Source organism: Uloborus diversus, chromosome 6, assembly GCF_026930045.1.
Source record: "Uloborus diversus isolate 005 chromosome 6, Udiv.v.3.1, whole genome shotgun sequence".
NCBI classification, from domain to species: Eukaryota; Metazoa; Arthropoda; class Arachnida; order Araneae; family Uloboridae; genus Uloborus; species Uloborus diversus.
Window position 1 is genome coordinate 34792753 of NC_072736.1, and position 25817 is coordinate 34818569.

Here is a 25817-nt window from a genome sequence, read left to right on the forward strand (position 1 = left end):
CCATGGAGTGAAGAGATGTTTACTCCAATGAATGGCAGACAAAAGAAATAATCCACAGCTGGATTACAAATTATACAATACATTTATCTGATAATTAAAAGGCGTTGAATTAAAATATCAATTAATTTTCACCTAAAATATTTGAAATTTCGAACATATTCTTTGTCTCCAACTCTAATAATAAATACGTTATAAATAAAAACAGGTTACATTTTTCTTTTCATTTGAACGAATTACTGCATTATTTTAATTTTAAAGGAAAAGACATATTTTTTTATTGAAAATTACACCTTTCACAAACAGAAGTTGGCAATCAGCACTATCATCTGGTTTGGAAAACGTGGTAAAGACGCGGCGGTGAAAAAAATGGGTCCGAAATCTAAAAAGGGAGCTGAAAAACGTACTGTAATCTTTTTAATATGTTTCTGATACATTTTTCCTTACTTAGAAAACTTGAATGTTCTATGATAATGTATTTTAATGCTATTTTTCGTCTTTGAAATATCTGTAATATGGCGCACTAGAATCATCACTCTGCCTCGTGGTTTATTGTTAAAAGTTATTGGTTATTTTTTCATTAGTATGCTTTCGATTGCTTATTTTCTTGTGACAAATCTTTCAATCAATTTGTGTAGTAACATTTCGTTTATTTAAAAATTATATGCACTTCTAACAGACATAATCAGTTTTAGGCTTAATACATTTGTATAATACAAGTAAAATGTGCCCCTTTTCTTCTGCTTACCTTGTGCGTTTAACGCACAAATTAATTTGGGGGACTTAACGAACAACAATTTTTTAACGTTGTTTTTGAATCTCATCAGATTTTTTCGAATGCTTGGACTTAAACTTAAATTTTCAGCTCAAAATCGGAATTATTAGCCGTGATTAAGTGTCGTGCAATTTTAATTGTGTTCAGAAGTTAAAATGCTTTCCGTCACAAAAGAATACATTAACCCAGAAAGAAACGAGCGGTCTTCACGAAACCTAAAAATGGATGTGGCCTATGACAGGATGAGGAAATGATTACAAATTCGGAACAAAAGATTGTTTTATTAAGAAGTTATGACACAATAAAGGTTACAAAACTGTAAGTTGTATAGCCTCCTCTAACAGCTATACAAGACAAAACACTGCGTGATATGGAGTGAAATGGGTTATCTATGACCACTAGGACTAAATCTGGATTTATCATTGAAGATAACATGCCTCCTGTCTGTCAAAACCCAGCTAATCAAGTGCAGCGAAAATCCAATCCATCGCAATGGAAAGCCGGTTCGAGATACCAGCATCTTTCAGTCTACTCGGAATTGTTTTTCTTGATACCAGCAGTTTCTTCAAAGGTGTCCAACGGCATGGAACTAATGCAATCTCCGCGCTCATTTCTATTTCTAGAATACCTTAACCGTCCGCAATGGAGTGATTCATTCATTTTTACCTACACTCATGTTACTACCATGTCGCTCCGACTGAGGTGGGCGGCAGATACGCGCCTGCAACCAACCTGCTTCTCTGAGACCTACTGTACATTCCTTTGAAAAGTCCAATAATTGTTTATATACCTTAACAGGTCGTCCTAGTCACAATAGCGTCCTTGCGACTCGACAGTTTCGTTTGAAGTGCCCTTTGACACAAGCTTTCACACTTTCAATCGTACCTATCTGAACATCTTGCATGCCCATAGAGCACTTATCTCAACAATTCAGATTTTGAGCTCGAAATTTAAGTTTTAAGTCCAAGCATTAGAAAACATTTACTAAGATTCAAAAATAGTGGTAAAAGATTGTTGTTCGTTACTCCGAAGTCTAAATCGCCCTCTAACGGAATTTCTGAAACTAAATTTTCAAAATTTATTTTCAAGAAAATACTGATAAAAAAAATATTTTAGCAAAAACCGCAAAAGAATAGACCAATTTTTCCGTTGATAACGATCATTTGAAATTTTGGACCCTAAACTTTAATGGCGTCTATCTCCTTCGAAAGAAGTTTGAAACCCTTATTTTCGCTACTATATTTTGTCCAGATGTGTACTATCCCTCCTTACCCAAAAGTTCAGGCACACCCTGTATAAATATTTATTTTTAAAAAAAACATCCCCTCCCCTTCAAACGACTCTCTGACTGCGCCACTGACTCATCCGCCCCCACAACAAAATCTTGGATTCGCCACTGATATCATTGATTTGTAGTGTAAAATATAGTTGAATAATTTTTGAGAATTAGGAAACCTTATGTGTTTATAAAAATGATCAATTTTCACTTGTTGAGTTTTTGACATGTCATACTGAAATCATGCTTTTGACATCAAAAAACCCAAACTTGTATTTAAGTCATGAGTGACGGTAAGGGGATTGTATTTTAAAATTCTGAAAATTGTTTATAATAATAATTAAATAACAGAGAATGGGAATTCATTTTAAGTGAAGGATAAATTACTTTTAACTACAAAGTATATAGTCTCATTTTCATACTCTCAGCTACTTTTAAATAAGTGAAATTAAATTTATAATGACTAATTACAAAAATATGGCAATAAGTGGAAAACTAATTTGTTGAAATATTTCAACGAAAAATGAAAATATATCTCAGAATTTAAAATAAATTCAAGTATGAAGCAATGAATTTTTATTTCTTAAATCGGGTCCGATCTATCGCAGCGGCACGGGGTGGAGGTCAAATTGTCGGTGCTCCATTATAACGACCGATGATGTCGACATGTCGCCCTGAATAACTAAATTCTCATTAAAGTACAATTATATATCATGTACTTTGTTTTTAGTATCCATTTTATTGTCAGAACCATCATTTTGCTCGGACATATTTTTTATCTGGTATTTTGCTCGGTTGGCCATATATTAAGAACGACCGCCGAGAATATCGATTGATATCCGATTCGAGCTATCGTGACTTAGTCGAATCAGATCCAACACCTCTTTGAGCATGGCTCGGGTGGGTCAGCCAGATCCGACCCATCGGAGGCAGTTCAGCTCTGCGCATGTGCCGAAACTGGTCGGTGCTCCGTTACGGAGCCAGTGTGTAACACCTGCCTTTTTAAATTGCTCGGGGGCCTCCAAATTCTTCTTCTTAAGATCACCATGTCTGTAATTGCCTCTTTTTTAAAGTGCAATTCAGAAAAGTTTTCCGATAGGAAGATTAAAAACCACATTCCTTCCCTTAAACCTCATCGAAACAACTATTTTAGATCTTGAATTAGAAAGATTTGCTGGTGCAGGGTCCCTCAAGGGAGGGGCATGCTATTGTCACTCCTTTGTATTGGTCCTTGGTCTCGTTTCGATTGCCATATTAAGGTATTTGAGTTTTGTGTTCATCTCCAAGTACTGCTGTTCATTTTTTCTCTGAGACATATTTATGGTGTTTAAACAAGTATAGTATTTAAATTCCGAGAAATTTTGCAAACTTAATTGTGGTATAGTTTTTTTTTTTTTTTTTTTTTTTTTTTGCATTTTTTAATATCTTTTATGTATATCAATTCTGCAAAGAATATGTTAAGGATGAAATTATTGCTCTGATTATTATGATGAGCATTTTTCCCACAGCGTTCTGAAGCATGTTTGCAGTATATTAAAAAAAAAAAGATGAATTAATTTTTTTTTCTGACATTGTTAATTTAAAACCTTGTGCCTTTAGGTATACAGTAGAGCCTGCTATTGGAATATCAGGTAAAAAAAATATCCCGCCATATGTATTAATGCTTTCAATGTACCATTTGGTGGCAAATTAGCCTTTTGATCCTGGATAATGGAATATCCCGCCTAGAGTAATTCAGGCTAATTGGCTGTTTCATCGCGTGAGTTCAACTGTAACCGTTTCATCAATAGATTAGTATCCTGTTAAAAAGTATTTATGATTATGATATTAGTCTGATAAATGTGATAAGCATCTTACCCATAGTGTTTGAAAAACATAATTATGTAACTTGCATTATATCAATTTTTTCCAAACTTAATGAAAATTTAAAAAATTCTAGATTTTAAATGTAAAACACTATTGGCTACTTGGTGTAGAAAAAATTAGGGTTGTGTGTGTGGTAAAGGATGTCAAAATGATGCAGTTTAAAATTTTTAAGTCAAGTGAAAAATTGACTTACATACTTAAAGAAATATGTTTATGATGAATGATATTGCTCTGATTGTTGTGATGAGCATTTTTCCCACAGCGTTCTGAAACATAGTTTCCATATTTTCATAGCTACCAACTCTCCTGGATTCATTCGGGAGGACTCATGAATTTTGATACCTTCTCCAAACTCCTTTATAAACTTAAATATGTACCAAATGTTCATCAAAACAAAGATATTCCCTTTAAAGAAAAGTTTTTTTTTGTAACATTAAAAATTCCAACGAAAAAAACGGAAGGTTGTGAGCACAGTCCCAAAAATGAAACCTTTTTCTTACACATATATATGTGTAAATTGTGTGTGTGTCCAATCATTTTTTGAAATATAAGTATTTCATTTTCCTTCTTTGAAAAAGTTTTGTCCTAAACTTTTACTTTCAGCAAGAAATGTTAAATTTCTGGCTTTTCGAGTTTGATATAAACTTTATTTAAGAAATTGTGATTTGGTATTTGAAAGATCCCTTTTGCACTCGAAACGTCTCGCTAAATTTATCCATGCAAAATTTCCCAAATTTTTGTCCTTCAATGTTGGTAACTATAGTATTTTAAACTTGTATGTGTATAAATTTTTTAACTTGACTTAAATATTCATATCTTGTTGTATTCTATTTTTATTTTAAAACCATAGGGGAAAGTAAGGACCTTGGGACACTTCATTTTGGTTTTTAGAAATTTAGTTTAAATCAATTTTCAACAAATTTAGCTAAAACATGTAATTTAGAACATTTTTGCTTAAATGAAATTTTATTTAGCTATTATTTCATCAAATTAAATTTTCATACAAAAAAAATTAAAAAGTATTACAATGTCTCAACCTGCTGTCCCATTAGGTGGGGTACTTTAGAACACTAGGAAAAAAGAACTTAAATGAATAAAAAAAAAAACTAATCCTAATTGATTTAAAAAATCTGTATTTACATACTTACAGCCTAACAAAATTTTTATTTATATATATAATTTTTATTATATATACTATGGCGGTGTATTTCACGTAAATTTTATGTTGAATATTCATTTTAAATTTTCTTACATACCATCTTAAGAGTTCTTTTACTCAATCCTATGTTTTAGATACTCTCTAATTGAAATCTTACTACTAAGAGCCATTTTCTGCTACTGTTTCAAGAGTGGAAGCCCTTTTTCTCAATTTTAGTACATTTAAAACCCTTTATCCACTTTTAGTACTAGTGAAATAGGCTTTTTTCTGAACTGTACACTGGTGGGACAGTGTCTCAACGTACCCCACTGAGGTTGTTATTATACAGGGGTCTGTCCAGGATTTTTTCACAGGGTCCGTTTTTTGTGAAAAATCAAATAATTTTTGTGAAAAATGAATTAATTTTGTGAAAAGTCAAAAAAAATTTTCAAAAAAAAAAAAAAAAAAAAATTTTTTTGTGTTAAAACGAAATTTTAGAATTTAGAGATGGTACAAACTGCATCAATTAAGCTTAAAATTGAGTGTTTTTCCTCTTCTATGATGAGAAAATCATTCTGGATTTTTTTTTCTGATATTTTGGCGGGGGGGGGGGGCATCGCTCTTTCAAGTATCAATATTTATCTACCATTCTACATTATGTTAAATTATACTAGATATATTTCTGTACAGTATTTAAAATAATTGTAACAAAAATATAAAATAAATAAAATAAAAATTCAGAATAGGGTTCAGCATTCAACTTTTTGACCCAAGACACTCTTAAAAAGCACAGAATTTCGTTTAAAAACGTTCGTGATTATTAACGAAAATAAAAAGATATTTCAATTGTTTACCTCTTAACAAAGCGTAATAATCATCAAAAATTCGAAAAATCGTATTCCCATAGCGGATGCAAAGAAGATCGCAATTGTCAAAGTGAAGGCATCAAAAGTATAAAAAACGGCTTGTAAAAGAAATATTTTTGATAAAATTATTTTAAAAATTGCATTTTTAGAGTCCTATGATAAAACATATCATTAATATCTGTGGACACAGTTGACCCCCCCCCCCCCCCCCCCAAAAAAAAAAATAATAATAAAATAAAATAAATTTTTGACTCATAACAGAAAATGGAATTTTTGCTTTTAAAAACTTGAAATGAGAGTTCTAACAGAAATAAAGAGATTTCATTTATTTGAATCCTAATAAAGCGAAGTTAGCTTGAAAAAAGAACAAAATATAATTCTCATATCGGATGTTAAAAGATTGCATTTTTCAAAATGTAGACATCTAAAGAAAAAAAACGGTAATTAAAATAGTTTATTTAAAGTTAATCATCCTTGTTAGCATCGAAAAATCAAAACTCATATAATTTTCTCCCAAAATAACAATTAAACATCTCACCGCATAAAAACGCAAATATTGACGAGCCCACAAAATGATGAGAATATTTTCTAAGCAAGTCATTATAAAGGTTCAACGCCAGACACTGAGTGGGGATATTTTTAAAGTTGGTAACCCTATTTGAAGCGATCATATTTTTTCCTCACCCTTACTATCCCTTTGCAGTTCTAAATTCATTTCGCAGATATATATTATTGTTTATTAAATCATGAGGGAAAAAAGTGCTTACTAATAAGTTTACAACAACAACACCGCTATTAATTAGCTGTGATAAAACAAACAACCATTATATTTATTTGGCAGTAGCAATTATTTATCACTTGCAGGAGCATCGCAAGAGTGCCCCCCCCCCCCCCCTTTTTTTTTTTTTTTTTTTCAAAATTAGCCGATTTTGTATAAGCTGATCCCTCTAATTTGACTTAAACAAAGGTTCCAAAAATTATCTGTTTATACACAGAAATATGCGTTATTTTGCTTTCAGATTTGCTCTTTCAATAAACAATTTGTGACAGATCCGATCTTGTTTATCAGAATTTTGTGAAGGGTCCGTTTTGTTTGATCGGGATTTTGTGAAAGGTCCGTTTTGGTTGATCGGATTTTTGTGAAGGGTCCGTTAACGGACCCAAATATCCTCTGGCCAGACCCCTGTTATATATCAACTTTTTAAAAGTTAGCCTTAGCAGTACAATACAATTTTTAACCTTTAAATTATTATGAAACCACCCATTGATGTAACTCTCAAAAAATGGAGGATATTATATTAGTGTTTAACTGTGTTAATGAGAGATAGATCCTGCTGTCATCTATGATGTCCCAAGAAAACTAATTTCTGTTTACAAAGTTAAGGCTGAAATGTGAGGTGTCTCAAGGTGCCCCACCATTCATATACTCCTAGGATATTTCTTCTGCAGATCTCCATTTTGCAAAAAATGTGTTAATGATGACAGTATTGCTGATTTGTTGTGATGAGCCTTTCTTCCCACAGCGTTCTGAAGCATATTTACAGAAGTTATACTTGTTTTAATAAAGTAGAACCTCATTTATCCAGATCTATAGTTGATCCGGGTTAAATTTGTAGTTTTTATAAGGTATATTTTATAAATACATTTAAATTATGAGGGCTGAAGTATAAATACGCCAAACATTGGCTTTTTATTTTGATAAGATTGCAGATGACTCCTGCATAGATTATGCAAAAGTTCGTTGTGATATTTCTTCTGTAGATATCCATTTTGCAAAGTTTATGATGACGTTATTGCTCTGATTTGTTGTGATGAGCCTTTTTTCCCACAGCGTTCTGAAGAATATTTAAAGAAGTCAAACTTATGTAACAGAGTAGAACATCATTTATCCAGATCTCTGGCTAATCCTGATTAAATTTGTTAATGTTTTTAAAAATTAAATTATAAGGGCTGAAGTATTAGCTCGCCAATCATTCGCTTTGTAATTTGATCAAGTGTATGACTCCTGCATAGATTGTGCGAAAAATTGTGATATTTCTTCTGTAATTGTGTTTATGATGACATTATTGCTCTGATTTGTTTTGATGAGCCTTTCTTCCCACAGCGTTCTGATTGAAGCATATTTACAGAAGTCAAACTTGTGTAATAGAGTAGAAACTCGCTTTTCCGGATTTCAGGTTAATCTGGTTAAATTTGTAGTACTGTCTGTCGATCACCAGAAAAGCCTCCACCGAATTGTTTGCACCTTTCTAATATTATAGCAACTAGGTGTGTTTCGTTTTTCTAAGGGAAGCTTAATGTTCGAAAAACCCTAGAAAAGGAATGGTGAAATGGCGCCAAGAAACCCCATCTGCTAACCCTTGCAGGAAATGAATGATGTCCGTTTCTAATGGCAGTGACTGGCTAAGTCTTTACGGCAGGAGCTTTTCTCATGAAGGACAGATAGTATTTAAAAAGTATATTTTATAAATAATTTTCACTTATGATGGCTGAAGTATAAGTACACCGTACATTTGTTTTTTATTTTTATTAAATGTAAGACTCCTGCATAGATTATGCAAAACATTATCAGGGGTCTGTCTAAAATTTTTCACAGGGTCCATTTTTTGTGAAAAATGAAATAACTTTTTTCGTTAAAAGTTTTAGAATTTAGAGTTAGCACAAATTGCATCATTTAAACTTCAAGTTGAGTGTTTTCCTCTTCTATGTTAAGAATATCATTCTGGGGTATTTTTCTAGTATTTGGCGAAGGAGGGGGGGGGGGGGGTCTCCCTCTACTTAAATCTTCGCACCTTAAATTTGGATATATTACTTTCTCTTGATATACGCAGACTTTATTGACTAACTGTATATCATGATATATATCGGCAAACCCTGGTTATGCATTTGTATGTAATGCATCAAGTTACTTTGCCCCCCTCCCCCTCCAGAAAACCTTGAAATGGTGTAAATACCTAAAGTTATTTAATCATTTCTGATGAGTCCTTGAAATTTTTGAGAGTTCTTAAAAAGTCCTTAATTTTCACTTTTTAAAATGAGTATAAAACTTGTAAATATTCTTTGTTGTAGTATGATATGTCTGTTTTATAGTATTTTCCCGTTCAATGCAAATTTTGAATGTCATTTATGTTTGCTATCATGCTGTGTGGATAAAATAGTTTGCTTATTGAATCATTTTCTCTCGACAGCCAAAGGTGCAGCAGCTGCTGCAAAGCCAACTAAAACTGAAAAACCTAAAGAAGAGAAAAAAGATGTTCCCGCACCAGTCCCTAAAGTTGTTGCTAAAGGTACAGAAAAGGTTGTACCTAAGGGTAAAAAAGTTGGAGGTGCTCAGGCAAAGGCTAAAGCTTTAGTTGCAAGGAAGAAGGTGGTGAAAGGAGCTCATGGAACCAGAACGAGAAAAATCCGAACAACTGTACAATTCCGACGACCCAAGACTCTTACTCTCCAACGAAAGCCAAAATATCCCAGGAAAAGCTGTCCTAGGAGGCCAAGGTATGTCTAGCGCTCAGGCAAGCTTAAGGGGGTATTCTAGTCTAGAGGCTTGATTTTAAAGTGATTTTACCAGCATAGTAGAAAAAGTTTTTTATTGATACTTTAAAAGTATAAAAATGCATAATACAGGGTTCTCACGGTCCTTAAAAGTCCTTCGAAACTCCTTATTTTTCAATTTCAAAAATAAGAGCCCAAAAAAGTTTTTGCTCAAGGTCCTTAAAACCCTTTGAAAGACCTTATTTTTCACTACTGCTGGCAACTTTTTAAACAAGGGCACTTTCTAAAGAAAAAATTCAAAACTGTCTATAATCGTTCAAGAACGAGATTGTGTAAACGTGAATGCAGGCAATTTTTGAAGTAAGGAGAATTAAGAGAAATGGTTTAAGAGTTCTTAGGAATGTTTGAACCCTGCCCTTGGAATGTTTTGAAAGATAATGAAGTTGAAAAAAAAGTTTAGGCTGTCTTTAGTGGCGTAAAAATATTGGAGAGGGGTCTTTTTTTTTTTTTTTTGGAAAAAATACAAAACTGGAGTTTGGAAAATTCTGAAGTATTAAAAGCTATGTTTTGGGCTATCTTTGGGTGAATTAGGGAGAGGGGGTTCTGAGGCTCTCTCCTGAAAAACTTTGGCAACTGAAGTCTTAAAACTCTTAGGCTGTCTCTTCTCTTGAGTAATACCAAGGTAAAAGGCAGAGGAGTTCTTTGTAGAAAAAATAAAAATCAGGAGCCTTAAAGACTGAACTCTTGGCCATCTTTCATGAGTATAGAGGAGGGTTTCGGGGCTTGCCCCTCCTCCGACAAATTTTGAAGCTGGATTAAAACTTCTCAGCTGTTTTTAGGTCTAAGCTATCTTTCTATAACTTACAGAAAAGGGTATTGGAGGCGGTCTCACAAATGTACTCTTAAAAATTTGAATGATCTTTGGTAGTGTAAAAATAGGGTGGGTGCTCTCTTCAGAATAAAATCTGAAACTGGACCGTTAAAAACGCAAATTTAAGCCATCTTCTGGTGAATTTATCTCAAGGGTTTAGGGGCACTCTTTCAAAAAATTTTTGAAGCTAGTATATTTAGAACTTTGCACCAAGCTATCTTTGGTGATTCAAGGGTGAGGAAAGTTTTGGGCTGTCGTCCGAAAAATTTGAAGTCTTAAAACTTTTAGGTTGTGTCTTTGATTATGTAAATATAGGAGGAAAAAATTCTGAAACTGGAGTCTTAAAAACGCAAATTTAGGCCTTTGTTAAATGTAGGGGTAGGTGTTTGGTGATTCTCTTCTAGCCTCCAGAAATGTTTCAGAAATGATGATTTTTCGGTCCAATTTTAAGCTGCTGTCTTTTGTTAAGTTAGGGGTTGGTGAGATTCTCCCCGAAAATTTTCCAAAGCTGACCTATATGTAAGGAACAACTTACGTCTTACACTGCATATCTGATTTACACATGCTTGAGGGAGGGGGACTGCAGCATTTTTTATCTGAATTCTAAAACAACTAAAATAAAGAGATTTACCCATGGAGATCTCTGAATCTATACCTTCCCTTTTCCATTGAAAGAGGTACTCTAAAATTGTGCTTTAGAACTTGAATTTCATAAAAATTCCAGGGGAATGTTTGAAAACCTGTTCCTTCTAACATCATCAAACGTCACATAAACTAGTGCTCTTTGGAACTTTGGTTTCAATAAACAACAGTAGGAAAGTAGTTGAACTCATTCCTTCTCCTAGCTCTACCAGAGATGTCTGCAATGGCATCTTTAAGACGGAAATTTTGAAAAATACCTAGGGAAAGACCTTCAGACTCCTCCTCTAAACATCACCGGGGATCGTCTGAAATCTGCCTTCTGTAACTTCAATTCTGAAAAATCTCCGGGAGGCAGTTTCGAACCTTGTCCCCATTCCTTTCCTTAATGTCATTAAAAATTGCCTACACTTTCGTTTTAGGACTTCAATTCGGGGGGAAATGCCAATGTAGAGCATAGCTTAGACACTCAATGCAGTCAAATGAAATGCATCATTTAAGAGGAAATCCTTTACTTCCCTTCTCACTGGAGTCTGGACGATATACCATCAATGCTCCTGCTAACGGCCACTGTTGTCCAAACGAAATCTATCACTGTAAGGAGAGGTCATTAATATGTATTGCGTGATATTTTGTCATTTTTTCAAATGCAAGAATGATTTCTCAAAGTTATGTTTATTTTCAAAAGAGAGTAAAAAAACCAACTAAATGAGAAATAAATTTAAAACATGTTTTATAAATTTTTTTCTCTTTTTGAAAATTTTATAAATCAGTACTATCCATTAATTACACAACTTTAAAATACTCTTGGTGACAAAAGCATTGAAAATAACAGAGAGAAATCATTTATTTTTAAAAGTAGATTACTCCTTTTAGATGTTTCTTTTCTTTGTTTCAGATTTATTCCAAGTGTATTTTCTCCTCCCAGACATAGTAGACGTTTTCCGTATTTTAAAATTTTTCAAAAAATATAATGGTAAATGTTTAACCATTTGTGTGTGGTTTTCAGCACTTGTGTTACCATATACCAACAAACAATTCCTTACAATGGAAATATTTTACCTTTAAAAAAAAAAAGGTTTTAATATTAATTTTTGAATAGTTATTCCTGAGGATATTTTAAAAAACTGAAACTTAATTTTGGACCTTATATTGGAATAAATCGTTCAGTTAGGACGTTAAAGTAGCATTGCATATGAATCGATTATTGCAGAAAGGGCATAAGTCACTTTTTTTTTTTTGAGCAATCACGATTGCTTATTACTTTCATTTGACTGTTTTTGGCGCCCTATCATGTTATTTTCCCACCGCCACCCTCTGTACCATCACCGTCGATGGGCTCCTCACACTGCTGCTCCTATACCAAAAGCAGTCTCCAGGTTGCATCCATGTCCTACGCACACACGCATACATACACAACTACACACATGCATACATACATACAGACACCCCACACATACACACAACTACCCACACATTTATGCCTGCACGCAGACACAAACAAATATGCCTACTCACACATACAAATACCCCCCCCCCACACACACATTCATACATACAACTATCCACACACTTATGCTGCGACACAAACACACATGCCTACATACACATACCCCTACACACAAACACCCACCCCTACATACACACACTTGTGATTGCGAAAAACATAATTTGAATTCAAGATGTCAAAATTCAAGTTTTTTTTTTTTTTTTGAGTTAGCAGTGGTGTTCCCATGCTTGTATGTAGAGACATCGACTATTGTGACAGGGAAGTCAATTCTTGTGCATTAAAGCACTTCATTAAAGGGTCACATTTTTCGTTTAGTGCAGAAAGGGAGTAAGTCCGCGAACTTATGCCCTTTCTGCACTAAACGAGAAGGAAGAAATATTAAGACGCAATGGCAAGATCATAGAACTAAATTTTTTGGCATAATAAGGTAAAAAATAACTTCTTAGATCTAACATAATTTTGGTAATGGTATGTTCTTCAGCTGGTTAGGGTTAGGGGGGATTCGAAATCACAGTATCCGAATGAAATTCGCTAATTTCTTGGGTTTTGTTAACATCACTATTATCACTGCGAAAAAACTGTATGCTTTCAGTGAGATGTAGGCTGGTCAAAATAAGAAGAACACTGCAGGAGACTTCCTAGACATAACACCAAAGAAATTTAACAAGGTTGCTGATGACTTTCCTCTGAGAGGACATTCGTTTGTCCTTTGAAACCGGGATCTTTGGACAGTAAAGTGAATGTTCAACAGAAATGACAGGTAACTAGGGATGCAACAAATAGTAATTAGGCCGAATACCGAATATAGTTCACTTGATTTTGTCTAAAAGCAAAGCTCAGATTGCATTTAAAGCACATTTCTATGCATTAAACAGCTTAAAATACTATATCACAATGTTAAGAAATGTTTCGGTACCAAATTAATTATTTTTTTGAAAGCATTAGCATTAACTTAAAAAATATTCGGCTAAATAATTACTAAAAGAAGGGGGGGGGGGGAACGTTTTTGGAACACTTTCTAAAGAGCTTTATTTCTTGGCTTTTGAAATAGCAATATCTTTCTACTAGAAACATCATTTCACTATGCTTCTCAAATAAATGAGGGGGGGGGAGGGCTAAAGAAACCTGAATTGTTGTAAAGTTTTCCGCTATCTGATGCTCATTTCTTAATCATTAATATATTTTTTTGACTTCTAATTAAAACTATTTAAGTCATTGATTAATCCTATTCACCTTATCTAAAACTATTTAATTTTCTTTTAAACTGGCAATCTAAAAAACATAAGAATCTATTCAAATAAGCTTATTTTTTTACCTCCCTTTCATAAGAACTTCCTTTTTCAACATTCTTTTATTTTCAAAATCTGTTCTTTTGACACCCTACCAACACTTGTTCTGCATCCTTTCCCTCTTAACCACTTTCAACCAATGGGCTGGTTCTAACTGATGAGAGTTATAAATCGCTCTGTGCAGTTCCAGGTTTTGGTTTAATCTGGTATCACATTGTTTTTTTACTTTACAATACCTGTTCTTTCAACAGCTTTGTAACAGCTACCTTACGCAGTGATAACAACCGTTCAACAAACAGTTTTGCCTAACATTTCCTGAGTAATTACTTTCAAATAAAAATAATTATATATTTTTTACCTCGATCTCAGTTATAAAATAGTAAAAGGAATGTATGAATCACTTAAGCAAGTCGGGAAACTGCCGATGGTGCTTTGTAAATTCAAATATAAAGACTTTATCTAAGAAAGCTTGGTTATCACTAAATAGTTCAAAATAAAATCAGTACATGATTTCTTGGTTACAACACTCAATATTTGTAGTTAATCCTAAAATCTTATTAAGGTTAATTCTAAATCTTCCAATAAAACTAAAATTTAAAATTGGGCCAAGAAATGTAGTTATAGTAAAAGCTATTCGTAAAAAGCTGTACTTTGGGTAAAACTTGCTCCAGACGTGTACCCGACCTCTCTCCGCAATATATTTAAATATTTTCGTTGAAATTTTTAGGGGGATATTATTGGGAAACTTTTTCAGAATTAAAGTACAGTAACCCCTCGTTATATCGCGCATTTCGGGGGACAAAGAAAAAGAGCGATATATCCGAAAGCGCGATATAACAGAGGGCATTAAAAATAGTTATGTCTAATACACAAGTAAATTAGCATTTGTTCTTTTTGACATTAGTTTCTAATGGTTTCGATGTGGGTACTATCACACCTATTGAAATTTAAACAAAATTGAAATTTAAGTAAATTTTCACCGTCAGAAAGTTAAAATCATCAAATGGCGAATGAAGACGATCTTTCTGAGCTACCGCGAGATAAGAATGAGCATTCCAATACCCTCTTGTTCCGAGTAGGTTTTCTAATCCGTTTTACTTGCTGTAGAAAGGATGTGAAAAGTAAAAGAAAACAGATTGTTTACAAGAAACTATTTCGCCTGTCCAGATCATTATTCGCTTCTTTGATGCAAATCCTGGTTTGTGCAACCAAGTACAAATCTTTTCTGTACTAAAAGAAAGGCGTATGTTCTCTTCTACATGGGCTACTATGACACTTGCTTGATGTTTCTCACTCCTTGTAAAGGCAATGTATCAATACAAAAGATGTCAAGTAGTTTACAGACCATCTTAAACTGAAATATACTGTGCGGGTATGTACATTTGGATGACAGGAATTGCTGCTGCTTTTCCAGCTAATTCGGAAGAATTGCTTCCTTTTGTTCATTGACAAAATAGAGAAGAAAGAGACCTTCTCTGTGCAATACCATATGTTTTCAGAAATGGTTTCAAACTTAAAGCAAAGTTTTTTTCTTATTTTAGGCTTTAATATTTCGGGAGACGGAAGAAAAGCGATATATCCGAATGAGCGATATAACGGGGGGCTACTGTATTTAAATTTTTATGAACTCTGAGATTCAGTGGAGGTGGTACCCACCAGATGGGTATCGCCCGGGAGGGGGGAGTACTGTCCCCTGTCAAGAAAAGTTTTTTGACTAAGCAAAAAAAAAAAAAATCCCTCAAGTTACAGAATTCAAAAATTGAAAGCACAGGATTTGATCTACATCTGTTAGTTTCACATTAAAGGGGAGCAAATTAACCCTATTCATTTTTTTAATGGAATTTTTAAGTAATCTCACTTTAGAAATCGCATCTATTGGATAATTTGATTTTCAAATTGACTTTCTAACGTTGGTATACATTTTAGGTTTACAATAAAGTACAATGTAAAAATTTCAGAAAAGAATATTTCAATGCCAATGATGAGTACAAAGGAAAAATTTTCATATTGTTGAAAGAAATAACAAATATCAAGATGATTATTCAGTGCAATTCTAAACATAGTCATACTAATATGTACATTGAACTTGGTACAAAAAATTAGACAAGAGAAAGATAGGAAAAAAGATTTCCATGGAGGATGTATTTGATGAATATATTTTTTCACACATGTAAAACTTTTGCTGTTTATCTCAATTTGTTAGTTTTTGTATTTTGTTTTTATTTTTTTACACTAGACTTTATTAATTCACTAAAACAAGACGAGAGAAAGAAGACAATACACGTTGTATATTTTCTTAAGATAATGAATTTTTGAATACAGACTTCACTAATTATTTTTGTCAATTTGTGATATTTTTTATTATAAATCAGCTTGAAACAAATCTGTTTCTCTTGATCGACAGTTTCATTACTTTAAACCAGTCTTTCAGGATATTTATCAGGGGTCTGTCCAGGATTTTTCACAGGGTTCGTTTTTTGTGAAAAATAAAATAATTTTGTGAAAAATCAAATAATTTTTTTTTCTTGTAAAAACGAAAGTTTAGACTCTTGAGATGATGGAAACTGCATCATTGACACTTAAAGTTGAGTGTTTTTTCTCTTTTCTGTTGAGAATATCATTCTTGAGTGTTTTTCTAGTATTTGAAGAGAGGGGGGAGGCATCGCTCCCTGGGAGATGGGCACCCCTCAAGTATCAATATTTATCTACCATTCTACATCATATTAAATTATACTAGAAATGTTTTTTGTATAGTATTTAAAATAATTGTAAGAAAAAAAAAATAGGCAGGGGTTCAGCATTTAACTTTTTAACCCAAGACACTGTTTAAGAGCACAGAGTTTCGTTCAAACCTTATAAACTCCGTGATTCTCACAAAAATAAAAAAATATTTTATTTGTTTACCTCTTAACTAAGCGTATTAAACATCCAAAATTTGAAAAATTAGGTTTCCACAGCGGATGCAAAGAGATTGCAATCCTCAAAGTGAAGGAATCAAAAGTATAAAAACGGCTTGTAAAATAAATATTTTTGATAAAATTACTTTTGAATTGCATTTTAGAATCTTATGATAAACATATCATTAATACCTGGACACAGTTAAAGCAAAAATAAATAAATAAAATAAAAAATAAACCATCGATTCAGCATTTTAATTATTGACTCATAAAAGAAAATGGAATTCCCCTTTAAAAACTTGAAATAAGCTTTGTTACAAAAATAGACTTTTCATTTATTTGCATCCTTATAAAGCGAAGTTAGCTTGAAAAAAAGAATAAAATATAATTCTCATATCGGATGTAAAAAGATAGCGTTTTTCAAAATGTAGACATCTATAGAAAAAAAATAACGGTAAATAAAAGTTTATTTAAAGTTAATTATCCTTTTTAGTATTGAAAAACCAAACCCATTTAACTTTCTCCCAAAATAACAGTTTAACATCGCACCACCAGACACTAAGTGGCGATAAGTTTAAATTTTGTAACCCTATCTGAAGCGATCACAGATCACATCCGCCCCACCCATACTATCCTTTGTAGTTCTAAATTCATTTCGCTGTATATTATTGATGATTAAATCATGAGTGGGGAGAAAAGTGCTTACTACGCTATTCAGAGAATGTTGCCGCTTTTCCAAAGAAGTTTACAACAACACCGCTGCAAAAAATAAAACAAGCAAAATTATAAACCAAACTGACTTTCAGCTGTTAATTTCTTTCAAAGAAACCAACAACAGGCATTATATTTATTTGGCAGTAGTAATTATTTATGGCTTGCAGGAGCATCACAAGAGTGCCGATTTTTTTTTTTTCCTTTTGCAAAATTAGCTGATTTTGTAAAAGTTGATTCTTCTAATTTAACTTTGAATATGCTGTATTATTTTAATTTGAGATTTGCTCTTTCAATAAACAATTTGTGAAAGATCCGTTTTTGATTACCAGAATTTTGTGAGGGGTCCAGTTTGGTTGATCGGATTTTTGTGAAGGGTCCGTTAACGGACCCAAATTTGCTCTGGCCAGACCCCTGTTTATCTCAGAAAGGGAAAAAGTTCAAATTTAAAAAATAATAATCAAATTCATTGAATAAATGAAACGTAATTTAAGGTGAGGTAATGATCCTACTTGTGACTATATTAGTCATTAAAAATTTTGGTAGAATTTAGTTCTTTTCTGAATGAAATCAACACTTTTTATTGATTTCTGAAAAGTTGCATTTGTTGGACTTATGCCAATCGATTCATATGTGGAATAGGAAATGAAACTTTATGCACCGGTCGTTATAATGGCAGGATTGTAATAATAGGGGGTCATTCTATAGAACGTTGACTGTATTCACTCTTTTTATCAGCATAATTTGTTGGGGCCCCGTTTCATGAGTGTCAGCAGGACCCCTGAACACTGTTCTACATTCTTATGGTTTCTTTTCTTTTATAGATTTGATCAGTGGTCAACCATTAAACATCCATTAACAACTGAATCAGCAATGAAGAAAATTGAAGATAATAATACATTGGTATTTATTGTGCATAAAAGAGCAAATAAGCCTCAGATTAGGAATGCAGTGAAGAAGTTGTATAATATTGATGTACAGAAAGTGAATACTCTCATAAGGTAATGTTTTCCCTTTATCCCTTTATTGATTTATAAATACTGATTATAGTTTGATTATTTTATGTTGATATTGGAATAATTCTATGTCAAGTAGATCAACGGCTCCTATAATTTTTCGGACACATCGGAAAGCACCAGCAGGGTGGCGACAGATCAGGGAAAAGTCAGGGAACTTTATTAATCAGGGAAATATCAGGGAATTTTGAAAAAATAACAAAAAATCAGGGAAAATTGATTTTATGAAGAAAAAAAATTTTTTTTTTTGCTTTACAAAATTAAATACTCTAATTCCCTACGCATTTTCCGCCAATTATCTGTTCAGAAAAGTAAAATTAATGAGGTGCGATTATACACTGCCGCATATTTGTGCATCTTTTTTCCTCAACGTCAAAGTATTGAATGTTACTTATTAACCACAGGATGAACTTATTAAGATTGCTTCTGTGTCTGTTAGGTTGTTTATTTTACCTAGCTTGAAATTTCCTTTTACACTTTCAATGCTACGTAAAATAAACAACCATACAGGCAAAGAGGAAGCCTTCATTAATGCCTTAGCTTGTTGCCTTTATTCCATTGTCTCGAAGTAATTAAGTACTGTAATCACGATTTCAAGAAGAAATCTTTGGTGGTTTTTGAATTAATACTATAAAAGCTTAAAAGTTATTACTTCTTTGGGTTTTTAATTTAATTGCTAAAATAGAACTTTCAATTAAAAAAACTTTGCTTTTGCCGTTATACTATTTGTTGTCGCCGTAGATTATAAAGGTTTTCTTTTCAGGGAAGGGTAATTTTTTAATTTTATAACCAAGTTGTATTCTTTTATATATTTTGATACTAACTAATTGCTTTTTTTTTTCCTTGCATTCAAAGTTGTTTGTTAGAAAAGCAATCTAAGATTTTTTTTCGTTACATACTGAAATCATTTGAAATAGCGTAAACTTGTGAACTTAAGTAAATATTTTTATTTTTTTTTATTGTTAAAATGCTGTATTCATTCATTAAAACCTATATTCTTGATTAGAGAAAAGCTCCCTATGAATGGATGTCAAATGGTTTCATCTATTTTGCATAAATATGTCAATTAGTTAGATAAGAATAACTACATTACTTCTATTCTTTCACTATTACTTGTTATTCTTGCAACAGTTGTTATACTGTTTGAAAACTTAGTTCAAAATAATTTCAATTACTTTTAGTTCTATCATAAATACACATATGTTTTTAAGAGTAATTTTAATAGTTTCTTAAATTTCTTATGTTAAGTGGTTTCTGGAAGTAAAGTATTTTTTTTTTTTTTCGAATTTTCTATAATCTTTCCATGTATAAAAATTTAATATACTGTTTTGTTGGTTTTTCTTTCCTTCCAAAAACATTTTCTTTTTTTTTATAACCATTTTATTGAAAATGTAGCATCTTTTTAAAATATATCTTTAGTTCAACAACTTTACACAACTTAAAACGTTTAAAATACTGCATTTAATACAAACATACAGTGGATTTTAAGTAGAGCAAAGAAAGAAAACCATTATCATTGGTAACGTAAATCTGGGAAATTTGGTGAACTTAATCAGGGAAAAGTCAGGGAACTTTTTTTAACAGTTCCTGTCGCCACCCTGACCAGGCTGGCCTGGTTCCTGGGGTAGGCTGCCGCCTAGGGAGGCAAATTTCGAAAGTGCTTGAACATGCAAAACATTGTTCAAAATTTAACTAGAAATTCAGTTTAATTTGAGGGGGTGGCAGATTACGTTATTTAAGTCTTTTGAATATACAGTGAACACCGTTTAATTGAAACAACCGCTTTAATGAATCAAAAACAAAACAAAATCTAGCTTTACTGAATCAGCCGCTATATGGAATCAAACATGTTTAGAACAAATGTGGTTCATATAAGCGGCAGCCACTGTATTAATACATGTTTCAGTGCCACAAAATGAGCTACTTTAATGTTAAAAAAGATAGTTTAAACTGTGTACCAGTGCTTGGATATGCAAAACCCAGTTTGAAATTTAACTAAAAACTCATTTTAAGGGCGGCAAATTATTTTATTTATCTACTGGCTTCTAAGTTAAAGGTACTTTTAATGCACTGGTCTGTTTGGAGTATTCAATCCCGGACAGTGTTAGGGCTGGGATATAAGTGAGGATTTTATAAGTGAGCAATGGAGGAGGGGGGGGGGGGGGGGCACTTGTCAACCTCGCCTGGGGCAGCAAAACTACTTGGGGCACATTTTTACAGCTGGGATATTATACTTCAAATAAAACTTTTGCTCCAAAATTCATCCATTAATAGTGCATTTATTGCAAGAATGAAATTGCTTGCAGCTTCGGGGTACTGGTGACTGATAGCGAGCAGAGAGCCGTGACTCAATATAATTCAGGTACACTTAAGCAGGTGTATAGTAAGTATTGTGAAGGCTATGCAGATCCTAATCACAGCATTACAACTCTGCGAGGGTAGGTTTGTCTGAACCATAGTTAATAATTAAAATCCTAATAGGCAATAAAAATACAACTCATATGAAAAATTAACAGGCTAACGGCGTTTTGTTCACAAACTGCAAAAGTTCATTTTTATTAGTAAACTTGTTGTAGAAATTTGGTGATAACATTTTTATTCCTAATTGAGTTTCAAATAGAATTTTACTTCCATAACCAGGGGTCTGGCCAGAGGATATTTGGATCCGTTAACAAACCCTTCACAAAAATCCGATCAACCAAAACGGACCTTTCACAAAATCCCGATCAAAGAAAACGGACCTTTCACAAAATCCCGATCAAAGGAAACGGACCCTTCACAAAATTCTGATAAACAAGATCGGATCATTCACAAATTGTTTATTGAAAGAACAAATCTGAAAGCAAAATAACGCATATTTCTGGTTAAAATTCTGATAAACAAGATCGGATCATTCACAAATTGTTTATTGAAAGAACAAATCTGAAAGCAAAATAACGCATATTTCTGGTTATAAACCGATAATTTTTGGATTTTTTTACAAGTCAAATTAGAGGGAACAGCTTATACAAAATCGGCTAATTTTGAAAAAAAAGAAAGAAAATCGGCACTCTTGTGATGTTCCTGCAAGCGATAAATAATTGCTACAGCCAAATAAATATAATGGTTGTTTGTTTTATCACACCTAATTAGCAGCCGTGTTGCTGTAAACTTTTCTGAAAAGGCATTGGCAAGCACTTTTCTTCCCTCATGATTTAATAAACAATAATAATATATATCTGCGAAATGAACTTAGAACTGCAAAGTGATAGTAGGGGGGGGGGGAATATGATCGCTTCAGATAGGGTTACCAACTTTAAAATTATCACCACTTAGCATATGGCATTGAACCTTTATAATGACTTGATTAGAAAATATTCTCATCATTATTACCAGATGGTCAATATTTGCGTTTTTACGGTGTGGTGCGATGTTTAATTGTTGTTTTGGGAGAAAATTATATGGGTTTTGATTTTTTGATACTAACACAAGGATGATTAACTTTAATTAAACTCTTTTAATTACCGTTTTTTTTTCTTTAGATGTCTACATTTTGAAAAATGCAATCTTTTAACATCCGATATGATAATCATATTTTGTTCTTTTTTCAAGCTAATTTCGCTTTATTAGGATGCAAATAAATGAAAAGGCTCTTTATTTCTGTTAGAACTCTCATTTCAAGTTTTTAAAGCAAAATTCCATTTTCTGTTATGAGTCAAAAATTAAAATGCTGAATAGATGGTTTATTTTATTTATTTTTTTGCGTCAACTGTGTCCACAGATATTAATGAAATGTTTATCATAGGACTCTAAAATGCAATTTTTAAAATAATTTTATCAAAAATATTTCTTTTACAAGCCGTTTTTATACTTTTGATGCCTTCACTTTGAGAATTGCGATCTCTTTGCATCCGCTATGGGAATCCGATTTTTCGAATTTTTGATGATATTTACGTTTTGTTAAGAGGTAAACAATTAAAACATGTTTTTATTTTTGTTAAAATCACGGAATTTATAAGTTTTAAACGAAATTCTGTGCTTTTTAAGAGTGTCTTAGGTCAAAAAGTTAAATGCTGAACCCCCCTATTCTGAATTTTATTTATTTATTTATTTTTGTTACAATTATTTTAAATACTGTACAGAAATATTTCTAGTATAATATATTTCTGTACAGTATTTAAAGTAACCCCCCCCCCCCCCCCCCGCCAAATGTCAGAAAAACACTCCAGAATGATTTTCTCGAAATAGAAGAGGAAAACACTCAACTTTAAGTTTAATTGATGCAGTTTGTGCAATCTCTAAATTCCAAAATTTTGTTTTAACAACAAAAAAAATTTTTTGCGAAAATTTTTCATTTTTTCACAAAATTAATTCATTTTTCACAAAATTATTTGATTTTTCACAAAAAACGGACCCTGTGAAAAATCCTGGACAGACCCCTGATAACTCAAAATAATAATGTTATAAATAAAAACCAGACAAGAGCTCTGAAAAATATACAGAACAATGAATAAATAAAGAAAAAATAAGAAAAAATGTGTTCGAAAAAGTAGAGATTTACTATTAAAAATGTATATATGTAGGGTCTACGGAGGTCTGAAGTTTGGGAACCTCTGAAATAGGGTTTTAAAAGTTATTTATGTAATTTTTGCTACAAATATTTTATATATGCTTCAAATTGTGTATTGATCTTATTAAAGAATAAAGATAATGTTACAAAGCAGTGGGTTCACCTGGAACAAAACTGATCTTTTTGATACGAAATTGACGTTTTTACTGATACGAAACTAACACAAAAATGAATTTTTGGTTTTCCACCCCTGCATGTTTTATTAAAATCAGCGCTTGGGGGGGGGGATCTTGTGCATTTTCCTCGGTAGGTTAGGGGTTAAATTTGTTGTTAATCTATGTATATTTTTTTTAATTTATACACATGTTTTTAAAACCTGAATGGTTACATTTTTTTTTTTTTTTTTTTTTTTTTGCTGAATACTCATTTATTCAGAAAAAGGAGAAAAAAAAAGTTCTATTATGTAATTTATGTGTTTGTTACCAATTACATTTTTATTTTTAGACCTGATGGGCAAAAGAAAGCTTATGTAAGGTTAGCTCCTGATTATGATGCATTAGATGTTGCTAATAAGGTAAGAATAATTTGTACTGTAATTAGTAATAGTTGCTGGGGCACTCCACGGTATTATTGACATTTATGTCGAGTCCGTAACGTGACCTTTTTTGCCATAACTTTTTAATTTACTGTTTGATTAGCATATTATTTTATTTTGATCTTTTCCTACCAACACACCAGCTAATATTAAAATAATTTGCAAATCAAACGGTAAGTTAAAAAGTTATGGCAAAAAAAGCTCACGTTACGGACTCTACATAATGTCAAAAATACCGTGGAATGCCCCTGCTACTTTCCAAAAAAACATTTAATTTATAGAAACAAGCTTATCATAATTTTTTCCTAAAGCTTTTTTTTTTTTTTTTTTTTTTGCATGGAACTTCACTTCTAATTTATTTGCAAGTTTGATTTTGTCGCAATTATATTAGTTTAAAAAAAAAAGAATACTAAGAAACATTTATTGTTTTGTTACTTTTAAATAATCAGTAATCCAGGCATTGGTTACAGTAATTATGGAATTAGAAGAAGTGTGAAAGTCTCGCTGAATAGCCAACTTTGCGTTAAGTTCTCCAATGAAATGTTTGCATTTATTCAGTTCACCAAAAAACTGCATCAGGAAAAAATTTTTTATCCAAAATGTGTTGTTTCAAAACTCCTTGCTTTTTTTTTTTTTTTTTTTTTTAATAATATATAGTGAAGCTTTTCGGATTTTGGTAAGAATAGCAACTTAGGGGGGGGCGGGGGCTAAAAATTGGTTTCACATGAAAAATTACACGAATTTGCTTTCCTTCATATTCGTAATTTAGTGTTTTTGCATTTTGCAAAGCAACCATTACGGAAACCCTACTATCTGATAAGAAAATATTGTGAAAATATGTCAATTTATCTCTAAACTCTATTTTCACTTGTGCTGTTCATATTTGTTCCTGCTAAATTTCTCAAATCAAAAACATATTTGGTGAATTTGAAGCATGTAGACACTAAATACCGCTCAGTTTTGAACACACTTTTTACCCATCATTTTGAAGAGAAATGAGATGGTGAGAAGCAAAGGGGTGCCCGTGGCAAAATTAAAAATTTGAAGATAATCAGTACAAATGGTAGGTGAACCCCTCCTCTGTCTTGAGGCAAGAGATAGTACTAGTAGCCCTGGTAGGTGCTGCTGTACAGCATGATTTAGAAAAAAAAATCATTGAAGGCCTACCTAGGATGTAATCTTTATGCACGTTTTACCCAAAACTTGAAAATGTCCTTAAATCCCTTTGCTTCTGGTTGCTTCAAATGTTAATCCAGTAGAAGATCGTCATAACGCACACCTTGGGACCGGAGCTTTTGCGTTATATAGGTTATTTTACAAATTTTGGAACTATTATTCAGAATATATCTATATTTGCCAATTTAGGATAAGTTGTATCTGCAATAAACATATTAAAGTACTAATTATACAATTATTCATTCACAAATAAATATGTTTTACAATCAAGAGAGTGAATTATCCAGCAGTTCTGCTAGTTTTATGGTTCGCATAACAGCTGAATTTTCAAGAGCCATCTGGGACTTCTTTTGCTGTGAATACTTATTTTCATTTAAAAACTTTGAATTAAGGTGGAAAGATAAAAAAAACTGTTTCAACATTTAATTAGCATAACAATTTTTATGTTTGCAAGACAAAACAGAGGTATTTTTTAAACTTCAAAGCTTTTTGTTTACTTCTGAAAAGTTGTGCGGTTTATAGAGAATTGCGTTATATAGGTCGGCGTTATAAAGGTATTCTACTGTAATAGCATGCATGGCAATGTTAAGGTTTCTTTTATGGTAGTTTTGTCTAATTTGGCTAGGGTAAGTTAAGTGTTCTTTAATGTTCCTCTAAAATATTTTTCCGCACCTTGAAACCAAATAGGAAAGATGGAACTTAAAAACTAAAAGCAGTTTCACTTTTTTGATGCTTTGTACCACCCTTAAAAAAATAGTTTTTCTTTTTTTTTATGCTATGCAAATGTTTAAAATATAATTAAACTAAATGTGTTCTAATTTGTATTTTTTTTTTCTTCTTTCAGATTGGAATCATATAAATGGACTTCTTTAATTTTGAAATAAAAGTTTAATTTAAAAAAAAAGAAACTTGTGTTTTGTTTGTGTCCTGCGTTAGTGTTAAGGAATGTGGGACAAAGTGAAATTAGGAAATATTTACCCCGTATTTAGTGCCACTTACCTAGTAATATTCTTAGTATGTAGTCACATCTGTATGGTATTCCAGTCAAGAAAAAATTACTTCTGAAAATCAAAGCATATGATAATACCAGGGCTCCCAAATGGTCCGCTTTTCCCGCCAAAGTCCGTTTTTTAGGGTAAAGTCCGCTTTAGACC

The 25817-nt window shown here is 32.3% G+C and overlaps 1 protein-coding gene across 1 annotated transcript; it reads left to right on the forward strand.

Annotated features, from left to right (window-relative positions):
* The first annotated feature begins 293 nt into the window (after window positions 1–293).
* LOC129223902 (60S ribosomal protein L23a-like) lies at window positions 294–25571 on the forward strand. Its single transcript, XM_054858279.1, has 5 exons — window positions 294–400; window positions 9107–9413; window positions 18152–18328; window positions 23397–23466; window positions 25508–25571. Exons 1-5 carry the CDS (start codon window positions 367–369, stop codon window positions 25520–25522), a joined length of 603 nt encoding a protein of 200 aa, XP_054714254.1. The 5' UTR covers window positions 294–366; the 3' UTR covers window positions 25523–25571.
* Window positions 25572–25817: the final 246 nt, after the last annotated feature.